Source organism: Stenella coeruleoalba (genome assembly GCF_951394435.1).
Source record: "Stenella coeruleoalba genome assembly, chromosome: 18".
Taxonomy (NCBI): domain Eukaryota; kingdom Metazoa; phylum Chordata; class Mammalia; order Artiodactyla; family Delphinidae; genus Stenella; species Stenella coeruleoalba.
This window is the reverse complement of record NC_137164.1, coordinates 44,848,067-44,860,661: the sequence shown is the minus strand read 5'-3', so window position 1 is coordinate 44,860,661 and position 12,595 is coordinate 44,848,067. Positions and strand designations below refer to the sequence as shown.

At 35.3% G+C, this 12,595-nt stretch overlaps 1 protein-coding gene across 4 annotated transcripts in view; it reads left to right on the top strand.

The window, feature by feature from the left end:
• The window catches only part of DACH1 (dachshund family transcription factor 1), a gene marked incomplete at both ends in the record, with an annotated part of 412,420 nt that overhangs the window by 221,324 nt on the left and 178,501 nt on the right, over nucleotides 1-12,595 (top strand). For 2 of the 4 annotated variants that reach the window (XM_079902826.1, XM_079902824.1), the window contains one exon: nucleotides 1,706-1,867. The exons of the other annotated variants lie outside the window; for them this stretch is intronic. In XM_079902826.1, coding sequence (XP_079758952.1) covers nucleotides 1,706-1,867 — 162 coding nt within the window. The remainder of the gene's footprint in view (nucleotides 1-1,705; nucleotides 1,868-12,595) is intronic. 4 annotated transcript variants of the gene reach the window in all.

Here is a 12,595-nt window from a genome sequence, read left to right as displayed (position 1 = left end):
GAGCTTGATTCAGTTCTATCCAATAATAACAATCATATCTCAAGTGGTAGTTTTTTCTTTCTTATTTGAATACTATGGAACAAGATTTACCTGCCACATAAATCAAAGATAAAGACCCTAGACGTGTCATAAATTGGATATGGGACAACACCAGGCAATGAAGGGAAAGGACAAGTGGGATGTTCACATTGGTGACAAGGCGAAACTGAGGAAGAGAGATTTTCTGGGAAACACAAAGAGAATTTTAAGAGAACAGGAAAGAAAATCTTCTGAAACATCTTTGAAGGAAATGAGTAACTGGGGAGAAAATTCAATCATAGGAAGATGAGAGAATCAGTTCAAGTTGGGACTTAAAAGGCAATAAGTGTTCAGTGGAGACCCAGATGAATTCTTTGAGTTCAGATCAGTGCCTTTTTAGGGGGCAGTTACCAGTTTGTCATGCAAAGAGTCAGTCTGAAGGTCTTGTTGCGTTGGGGTGAAAGTTGTCAAGGTCTCTTTGGTCTGATCTGAAGGAAAGGTGAAGTATTCTCCTAACCTCAAAAAAGAAAAAAAAAAAGCAGAGGTTTCTAGGGAAAAAGACCTTCTAATTCCTGAGGCTGCAACTTATTTGCTATAGTAACTAGAAGTGGGGAGGAAAAGAGGGAGAGAGGTTTCAGTCTCAAATCCACCAGCTGCAAGTGGAAATAAATCATACATAAATTCAAAGCAGGCTGAAGCGCTGTAGCCAGAAATTCTGAAGCAACATAGCAAAAGGAGTATGAGGGTGTGGGTGGGTGTGTGTGTATATCCTCTCATAGACTGTCAGAGTTTTAGAGTTAGCAGAGATCATTCACACGTTTCAGTGTCTTTCATTTTGCAGATGAAGGATGTCGGATGAAGTGAATTGACTCGGTAAAAGTTCACACGTTTAAGGAAAACAAATCGCTCCTGTGCTCCAAAACCTCTGCTGGTTACCTAGAGCCTGTACCTAAAGCCAGGTCTTCACTTTTTGATCTTCCGTATCTGGCCTCAAACTATTTTTTCTAATCTCATGATCACTGCCACCTCCCGTTTTCTGGATGAACAGAGACAAACTTTCTGGAGACGGTGTGGCATAGTGGTTAGAAAGGTCAACTCTGGGACTAGAATACTGGAGGATGACAAGTAGGGGAAGTGAATCACAGGACTAGAATGTTCCAGACAAAGGCAATGGCAATTGCAAAAGCACGGGCTTGAAGAGGCAGGGCACGTGTGGGTACTGGGGCCACGTTCAGCATAGGGGGAGTATGGCATGAGAATAGGGAAACTTTGGGTGATTAGGTAGGTTTCCAATTTTAGTGAAAAGCTTTGTGAGTTAAGCTAAGCAGTTCAGATTGCCTCCACCACCACCACCACCCACCCCCCCTGTAGGCAGCTGTAGAGGATTTGGAGCCAGGAATGACATGTTCAGATGGGTTTGTTTGAGGGCGAATTCTGTCTGCATTTCTACTACTCTCCTTCTGTGTACGAATCATGCTTTTGCTAATATTGAATATGGGAGTTCGGAGAGCACTCTATGATATCAACATAGTTTCACTGGTTAGCTGGGAATGAATATATGATATCAGAGTGCTGCATAAAGGAAGCAGATACTTCAATATGTTGTATATGTGTTTTATAAAGCACATGGATTCTTACATGAAAAATCAGAATTTGAATTACCTCATTTTTAATTTATTCTTTGAAGGTTTGACAGCAGCAGCTGCAGCAGCTGCCGCTGCTACCAATGCAGCGATCGCCGAAGCAATGAAGGTGAAAAAAATCAAATTAGAAGCTATGAGCAACTATCATGCCAGTAGTAACCAACATGGAGCAGATTCTGAAAATGGGGACATGAATTCAAGTGTCGGTAAGTTTTATGTTCACTGAAACTTACTGTGATCATTTTGCTACTCAATGACTTTCTTTTCCAGAACAAAATTATTGGCTACCTGTTCAAGAAGTTGGACCCTTTAGCTTTGAAAATAGTGTACATTTTGAAGAAACCACTTAGCCTAACAACACACACTCTAAATAAATAATTAGCAACATTATTTTTAAATGTAGGCATTAACTTTATGTCTGCAACCTCTACTGTAAGAATTCAGTTAACATCTTTCATAATACAAATAAGTTCTAATAGTCAGAATTCAAAAATATTTATTATAGGTAAGATGGCAGAAGAATATTTACAAACAAAACCACACACTAGTTTTTTTATTCTTAACGCATTGGTTATCAAATAAGAAATGTGCCTTAGCAGCAAAACATATAAACTTAATCTTTCCATGTACTGCCAAGAATAAGAATTATGCTGATAATTAATTCTTTCTGTATACATCCATTATCAGTTTCTCTTATTTAAAAAATGCCACTTTAATTTCTTAATTTGATCTTTTTCTTTCTTGAGGTATGGAGGGATGGAAAGTTAACCATTACTGTTTAAACCAAAAAGGAACAGCTTTCTCTTTGCAGAATTAATCTGGGTAATTTGTTTTGTCAAACACAACTTCAAATGAGAGTTAAATTTTTATTGATGATATCTTTAGCGTCTGTGTGTTTGTGACATAAAACATTTTTTTCTGCCACTGCACTGTATTATTTCCCTTTAAAATGTAGAAATCATGCTCAAAATATAATTGAGCAAGAGAAATTTGGATGCAAGATGTACACAAGACTATATCCAACATACATGTTCATGAGGGACACAATAATTTATGGAAGTTCAATTAGATTTCCTTTTCTGTGCAACATTTTAACAGATTATTTCTTTAGCTAATCAGCAGCTCCCTACTTTCAGTCCATTGACCTACAGGTATGGGGCGTGTATGAAGGAATACTGTGGACTTCAGTGATAGTCATTTTCACAACTGTTCATGGAATCATGTGCTAGATATGAGTAACCTAGTAGGAAGTAATTTTAAAACATATACACAAAACACAAAATACCACCACTTCAGTGATGCCAAAGAGCAGCTTCTAATGTAAAAAGGGGAAAAATAGAACTTTTCAACAGAACTAGACAAGAGAAATAGAAAAGGAGAGGCGTTAATGGCTTTGACTTGAGAGTATGATAAAGAAGGAGGTAGCAATTCTTGGACAAAAAGATGTGGAAGAAAGCCAAAGACACGGCTCAAAATCTGAAAAGGACTAAGGGAAGTGCCAGCATTCGCATTTGCAGTGCTTCTATTGAGAAGATGGAGGGCGATGGATGCTTTAGGGCATAGTTTACACACATCAATTTAAACTTTTAAAAGTTAAAAACGATACTGAAGTAAAATGAAGGAATTGTAATTCTGTTTTTAGAACTATTGACTACATATTATTTTAAAATACTAGTCTTTTACTTTGCCCAGTAAAACAGAGCAAAATTGGACACTTTTAAAAACAAGTAATTGGCCACTCTAAACTATAGTTGTGATTCCAAAGCATGATTTAGATTGTTTTCAAAATTTTAGGAGAGTAAGCCTTTAATGTGGGCTGTTGTTGGTAGCTGGTGTTGTGAGGAGGGATCGTTAAGTTAGGCAATTTAATAACACTTGAACAAAATATATTAAAACATTATACCTCTGTCAAATTTCCTGAGCAGCAGAACAGAAGCTGGCTTTGGAGAAACCAACAGGCATAAGATAAAGAGACCATAGCTCATAATTAAGTGTTGGCATACACTTAATATTTGATATTATGGAATAATACTTGCCCTCTGACCAAATTGTGCTTATCATAGTTATTTGGATAGCTAGGCTATCATAATGACTTAAACTAAGAAACAATTTAAATTTGCTTTTTAGTTGGAAGAAATCACTTTTCTTCCATTAAGGTATTCACTTGCTAGTTTATATTGCTTCTTTTTTTTTTTTTTGACACCCATCATCCAATTTGAACCAGAAACGGAAATTTATTTGAATTTTCCTAGAGGGTCTTAATATTTTGAGATTGTGTTAACATTAGTGCCATTGCTAGTCCCTAAAGCTCATGGATCATGTATGTTAGAAATCTGTAGCTGATTTGGGGGGAAATGTTATCCATTGTCATTTTTATTCTATTCTCACACATTACTGTCCTCTAAGAATTTGTGATTTATCACCCTTCCTGAGCACACCCCCTGTCCCCTTCTTCTTCACCTAGAGATCAGGGAAAGAGAGTTTAGGGGAGGGATGGGGTAGAGTGGGGGAAGGTACAGAGCAATGGTGGGGATGGGAGGCTGAGCTTGCATAGATCACGGCAATTTTGAGCAATTGCTTTAAATGGACTCCAGTCTTCTCTGGTTCTGAGGATAGTGCCTGCCTCATGGTAAGTGTTCAATAACTATTTGCTCCGTGACTTTGGAAAGTTATGTGAACTTTCTGAGCCTCGCATTCCACATCTGAAAAATGGCATAGAAAATAGTATCTGCATCGTGAGAATGAAAGGAAATCATATTTGACAAGTGCTTATCATTTTATTCATTACAGTGTCTGTTTATCACATTTTTTTGGTCACCCATAATGTTAGTCATGTGGGTATTGCTTTTGTTATTATTTCTCCCAACTTACCCTCCTGAAAATCACCTTCTTCCTCTTTTTACAGCCACTGACTGCTTCCTCCTCTGTTTTCCTATTCTCTCTGCTAGGTATTATTTGTTAAGCTGCAGGCCTGTGAGGAAATTTGGGGGTAGCTGTGACGTCATTTGGATTTTGTTGTATGTTTGATTTTAGCTTATTCTAGGAACACAAAAATAATCCTAACACAGCCTCAGCACTCAAGGGGCGTACACTCCTATGGGTAGGGTGGTTAAGTAAGCAGACAGTCATAACAGGATGCAGTGGATCCCCCAGGAACATCAGCTAGCACGAGGCGCTTAGGAAGTGGTATTGAAACCTATGAATTCCAGGAGGTATCCCAAGAATCTCAGAAGCCTTATATTTCAGAATACAAATGTACAGCTCTCACGAATCTGTCACTTGGCCCTTGGAAGTAGCGAAACCCCTCAGAGAGGTGCTACTTAAATGATGTATTGTTACTACTCAGCCCTGCCCAAATCCAGTGACATTTCTGAAGTCAATTCAGGGTTCTATTTTCCCTTATACTCATCTGGCTCACGCGTTATTTAAATGTTTCAGGCTTCTCTATGTAGAAACACTGTTTCCCCCGCCCCACTTCCTTACTCCTTGGTTGTAAGTAAATCCTTAGTGCTGCTAGAAAATAGAATTTTTTCTTTGCTTGGTTTCATTTCATTTGGCTTGATGAGGTGAAGGAATATTCTTATTATAGAAGACCCTCTCTAGTTCTTAATATGAATTGTAAAAATTAGCCAGAAAAAAAGGTGTTTGAAGAAACCTATGACACTGACAAATAATTATTTTATATCCCAATTTTACGTGGTAACCTTGAGCTTGCATCTTTCCAACAGAATGATAACTTTAGGAAGAAGTGAGGACTTCAGGATAGATCTGAGTGAGGCATCAGCAGGCTGAGTAAAATATATGGCTGTGTCGCCATTCTCCCTCATCCACAATCAATTGGATTCTTTTAGTTTAATATTTACTTGCTAAGATGAGATGCTAGTCTGCATGGTGATAAACAGTCTGCTCCTGGCATCTGAAGGTGACCTGTCAGTTCATATGGACAAATCTCCTGCTTACTGAAATGTACAAAATAAATCATTAAAGCAGGCAGGTGCTCATTCCCAGATTTAAATCACCATAGATTTATGATTTGAATTAATGCTTCATTTGGCCATAGAAATAGATGCTGAGACAAATGATATGCACTGGTTGGGGTTTCCATACTGTAGCCATCCTGATATTGATTACTGAGATGTCTTTGCAATCTCTTGTTTATATCAAGTACTATCTTGTGACAGGTTGGCTGATATGAGCTACATTGCAGATAAGAAGGAAAAATGTCCTGGATTCTTTTTAGTGGCAACGCTATCCACAACATACAGGCCAGATAAATTGCTATTTTTTTGCTTTAAGGACTGATCTACATAACCAGCTTAAAAAATGCTGCTTGGAAATTGGGACTGGGATATTGGAAAAGCAGAATTTAAAACCGGTGAACTCAAGGTCAATTTCATAGTCTCTATAGCTATGTTTTATCTGCTTATCTTCTTTTTTTTGGCATCATGCACATTTTTGAAGGTACTAAATTAATCACAATCGATTTAATCTAAATAAAGGAAACTTAATTTTACTTCTAGTTTTTAACTGCTATATAAATATTGACATAGTGAGCATCTCTTAGTAGTTTCTCTGTTATTTAAATGCTTGCTAAACCTAATATCTTACCCCCTTAACTAATGACAACAAAGGAAACGACTCTAAAGATAAATACGTTAAATATTATTCCCAAGTGCAAGAGTTTGTGGACTATAATTTACCAAGAGGCAGGAAAAGACTGCATTTTTACTTCTCTTAACATTTTATTTAAGGAAAACACTATGTACACAGTTTAAAGAATACTCGGAGGATTTAAGAGGGACCTTTGCCACAAGCTAATATCTGACTCATAGAACTGGTAAACAGCTATCAACAATAGTAGATTGCTTGCTTAGTAGGAAATGAGTTCATATCTATTCAAAATGTGATCTCAAAACAGATGTCCCAAGAAAATCTTATTGTTTAAACTATAGTCATAACCCCCGAACTGCTGTTATTTCTTTAAGGAAGTGAAGTAATCTTAAGACTTCAGAATTTCTGTCTCTGAACACCATGTAAAGTAGGCAAGAATACCCTAATGCAGTGATCCACAAACTTGAACACATTTCATATGCCTGAAATGTAGGATTCTTTTGCATTTTTCAAACTTGCAATAGTTACAAAGATATAGGAGTTTCAAGTAAAAACAAGAGCTTGAGTTTGGGATTAAACAGCTGTGTTCATCAATGGTATTCCTTACTCCTTACCTCTGTCCATCAACCAACAAAACAAAACAATGAAAAAAAAAATGCTAGGCAGATAGGGAGATAAAATTATCTTCCCTGGCTGACCATCCCCTTATCTTTTTTTTTTTTAACCATTCCCAAAGAAATAAAATAGTTTACATTGCAGTCATTTCCTTTCTTCTATCTCATGTGTCTATTTAGAAGGAAAAATTAATTTTATGATTTCAGGAAAAAGTCTTGGAGACCTTGAGAAAGCAAATAAAAGGAAACTGAGAACACAGGCCACCAAGCAGAGCTCTGTAGTTGCACATTGGATTCTCTGCTTTGGCAATGTTAATGAACCTCAAATCCTTCCTATAATTAGATGAGGGAATTGCTTATATTTTCAAACAGATGATGCTGCTATAATGAAACGATTGACAGGGAATTTAAGAGTGTCTACAGTAGTCATTTGGTTTCTGTTATTAAAAAAAAAAGTTTAAAAAGAAGATTGGCTTTAGACATAGGTCCTGAGAGAGGTAGTAATTTACATAGCATGCTATGACAGGTGTCTTTGTATAGGAAGGAAATAAAATGGAAGACTAGAGAAATGATGGGCAGGTATAGCAATTTTTGGGGGAGGGGGTGTCCTATGCTTATTCTGTGTAGATTCTTTAAAAGGGGCCGAGACTCAAGAGATGGATCCGGATTGAGTGCACAGCTGTAACTGCTGATGAGCTAATTGCTCCTTATCTCTCAGCCCCATTCATCTTCATTTTTTACCAATTACTGAGAATTATCTGTGTTCTCAGTTGGATATGAGAGTTAATCCTTTTTGGTTAAGCTGGCAGTACTGTGAGCAGATTCCAAATCGGAGGGTGAAAAAGCCAAAGCAAGCTTGCTCTAAAAATGTCTCCAGTTCAATTACAGTATCACTGATTCATAAGAAATTTGCCATTGTTTAACAGATTAAATGTGGAATTTTTTTTTTAACTTTCTTAATGTTTCTTTGCCTAACAATGATTGTTAAGATCCTTCTTCCTGTCTGATGAGTAAAATTTAATAATATTAACAGCCAGGGTCTTGTAAACATGGAAACACACAAGACTACCCTAAAAGGCCAAAAAAATTCTGACGCATGAAATGAGAAGTATTTTAGAACTGATAGCTTTCAATTTATATGTAAACACTTTTAATCTATGCCTTTGCTCTCTGTGGCTTCTCATATGGTGAGGAAAGTATGTCCAAACATAAACCTTTTCACAAATGTCACATTAGTGGAATTTTAATGGAAGGACCACATAAGCATCTCCTAAAAGTGTAGGAACTGCCATGGTTTGTAATTCAATTGATGGTGAATAAGCCATATGGTTCACATCATTTCCTATGCAAAAGATGTCTTCATATCCTGACATTTCACACAAAATTGCTTATTCCAGCAATGAAAAGCTAAAAAGTAGTAAGCTATGCTTTCATAATTTTCAATGCATTTTTAAATATTTAATATTTCTGGCATTTCTTCTTCATTAAATATTTTAAATAAGGTAATCTAATGTGAAAATATAAAGAATAAATAGCTAATTTAAGACAAAATTATCATTTGAATAACTTTTAGTATGATCAAACAAGTCCTTCTAGATGCTTCCAAAAGCAGAGATTGGGGAGCAGAGAGCAAAATATGTCAGAAGATTCAGCTTCTAGTAATAACACTGCTAATAAATAACTTAGCTAGTTAGGTCTCTTAATTTCTCAGATTTCTTATTTAATAAATAAGGAGCTTGATGCCCAGTCAACCCCTTGGTTCTAAAATTCTTTGATTTTTGAAATGAGTAGAAGATAAAAGGCAAGAAGTTATTCTTTACAGTGATTTCTAAAATGAAATACAAAACTGAAACAACCTAAATGTTCAAAACATGCCATCATTATGTATATTGTAACACATCATTTCACAGATTATGTAACCATTACACATGACAGATAATGGTGGAAAATATTTATTTTGAATATAAGAAAAAAAGAGGCACATGCAGTAATAACTGGTCATTTTATTAAGCTCTTTTTCATGATTTTCTAGAAAGTGCTTGGCATCATTTTGCATTTTTTCTCATAACATATTTTGGATCTTTATTGTGCATATAAAAGAATAAAAACATTAGTGATCATAACAGGGCACTATGGAAAAAATACATTTCCATATTAAAAAGAACACTCTTCTCATTTAAAAATATTTGAGCATGTATTTCTGAATCCACTCCTATATGTAAAGAAAATCATTAGAGTATGAACAATAACATATACTAGTTTTCTGTATGAATTATTAAATGTATTGTATGGTGTAGATAAGCAGAATGCAGAGAATATTTCCACTTTTTCTGTAGTGTCTGTTTCATTTTCATAAAAAAATTTTTAATTTATATGGACAGTTGGAGAGCATAAGTAGAAAATATTAGCCCAATGTTTTCCTTTTGGTTTTAGTATTGTGTATTGCTTACTCCAACTAATGACAGGATAATGAAATAAACTGATAATATAAGCATTTCATACTAAGAAATATAAATTAAATGATTTTATCTGATGCTCTATCCTTGTGTAATCATAAAACATAAGGATATGTAACATATATCCAATTGGATATGCTATATGGTAGACTCCATCACATTCTAGGAGATTGAATGCATTTATTACAGCCTTCAGTTTTCATTGAGGAAAGCCCTAAATATGATCGTCAACCTACATCAACATGCTATAATGTTTATAGGACCTTCAAAGGAACATATAGTGGGAGCAAACTTTTCAGTTTAAAATAACCCCAGGCCTTATTCAATCTTTTTAAGATCAGGTAACTCTTATTTTTTTCATTAATATGATCCTCCATTATTTTATCTTATATTTTAACTTCATATGATTGATGACATATGATTAAAATAAACCTTCAATGTTGTGTTCTGTAAATTATAATGTTTGATGATATAAATCTTTAAATATCTCATGATAACCTAACATTAGAGAACATATTCTTTGAGCTGTCACTAAGGGTGTTGTTCATGGTTTAACATTTTGTGAGCGTGAGCACACAAGTTTCTAACTCTGAGCCCAATGCCTGTCATCAGACTTAGCATCTTGCATTTATTTGACTGTGATTCCTCTCTGCACTGTCCAAATATTCCAAAAGTGTACAAAGCCATTTGTATGAACCATGGCATGTCCAACTGAATACAAAATATAATAACTTAGTGATAATAAGTAAATAATATAGTAGTCGACATGAATGTCTAAAAATGTCAATTCACTTATGAAGAAATAATGTGGCATACATCATCTTGCAGGCTTTTAGTACCCCCCTCCCCCAGATGAACCTGGATCATTTGGAAGATAGGAAAAATAGAGGATTTAAATATGGTTTTCTTTAACAGCAGGTCATAATGGAAACACAGACCCTTCCATTCAGTGCTGAGAGAATTACCAGTTTGATAATGATTAGGAATGTTGTTATTAAAACAGTATGTGCAGTTCATTTTCAACAGTTTTGAATTAGAGTCTGCACTAATGAAACGGATACGGTTTCCTTCACAAAGGGCAGATCTGTTAGTTAATATCGCTGCAGCAGTGCCTCCCAGACCATGCCTTTAGCTCTATTTGTATTTCACAGCATGATAAGCAAAGAGTGTTGATTTTCAAGGATCCTGCTGATGAAAGGTAATGGCATTATTACATCTTTATCTCAAAAGCAGAACTGAGTGGTAAATGATTTTTTTTCTCTGTTGCACAAAAGATTTCTTGGTTAGAAAGCCTTTTTTATTTCTTTACATCGTTTTCGTCTTGGAAATGATATGTTATTATTTAATGTCTGCACAGCAAGCTTGAAAGCACCTAATAGCGAATGGATTGGAAGTGAAGTACCTCCTGCTCACAGATATGGATCTTCTCAGTCACACGCTGTACCAGCTGTCATCCCAGCCATACTGCTGTGATTTAATTAGTCTGTTTATGTCCTTTCTAATAATATTTCCATCTCTATGAAAGGGCAAATGCGACAGGGACTTTTTCCCTTTCTGGTTCTGCAGACTGAAGAATGTGGCCTACATCTGATATGTGAGGACACGGGATTGAATCACCGTTCCTGTCACTTCAAGCTGTTGATAAATTGTTCAGCCAAGAAGTGTACTTACTTCCTTGGGGTCATATGTAGGCAGGGAGTAATAATCTGCATAGGGACAAAGAAGAGAGGATATTTGTGTATACGTGAGCATGTGTGTATCCAGTCATCTATGTATGTATGTGTGTGTACACACACGCTTATGCAAATACACATATATGTGCATGGGGGTATTCTAAATTTAAAACAATTTATAAGACCATGTGAACCCTGCATTTTTATCAATGCCGTGCGTGTCTTTAGGGCACACATTTAAGTTTTTTTCATCAATTGATTTCATACAAAATTACAACATTTCAGGAATTCTTGGAAAGGTTTTTCCTTTTTCTAAATGAAAATTCAAATAACAAGTCATTTACCTGGAATTTTACTTGTACAACTGCATCGATTGGGGGCTTTGGAGAGATCTTTGTTTTATACAGGTATTACATTTTAGGATATCCAGGGAAGGAAGACTTCACCATCTTCATAAGACATTTAATAGTTATATTTTTACTTAAACTTTTTCTAGAAAGTATTTTTAACTGAAAAGGATAGCTCAGGTTCAAAACAAACTAACTACCACACACTTATATAAGAATGCATAAGTTAATAAACAAACATAAAAGAGATATGACATTATTAAATATAATGTGGTGATTGATAGTCTATACTCAGGCACTATGCTGTTTGAGTGATTCAAGCCTACTTCAAAACGCAGTGGCCTTGTAAACATTCTTGATTCTGCCTTAGGATTCTGTGACCTTCTAATGTTTCGTGAGACACAGATCCGTATAATAGAGATGGGGGGAAAATGATTTCTAAAACCAGTCTCAGTTCGTTTTAACTTCATTCATATTTCTCTTAGAAAGAAACATCTACCTCTTTTATAAATAAGTGGTTAACTAATTCTCTGTGTTTTAGCTGCTTTTTGGAAATAAATTGCTTTTTCTTTACTTTATGGTTTGTGTAAGTGCTGAAATTGTGTTACAAGGTTTTCTGAGATATCTTCTTTCTGGGTTATCTCACTTTTGTTTTTATATTTCTGTTTTTCCTCTCTCATCTTTTACATTTGAATAATCCAACTACATTTTTGGAGTGGGACTTGTTAAAACAATGAGTATATTGACAAAGTAAATCCAATATTCATTTTACGTGAAAATATCAAGGTTAAAAATGCTAATCTTACAAAGGTGGTCAAATTGTTTTAAAATGATTTCCTTTAGCAATCTAAATGTCAGCCTCCTAGAGTTGCCAGTTGTAATGCACACGGCATGTATTTAGTTTCTTTTTGCGCTTTCATGTACCTACCACTGTCAAACCTATGCCTACATCAAGAGGAAAGGTCAGGTTCTAAAATCGTTTAAAATAAATATATCAAAATAAGCGTCAAAATTAGAAAATGTCTTATATCTATGAGTAAATGATAAGACTATTTTCAATCCTTTAGAGTCCTCTTCTAGATAATATATTACCTTAGCAATTAAATAGCTAGATATCACACTACACACACACATACGCACACACGCGAATGTGCACTCACACACACAAGTACCCATATATTTCAGCTCTCAAGAAACTCTCATTAACTTACTACTAGTATAAGCTGAATTTAT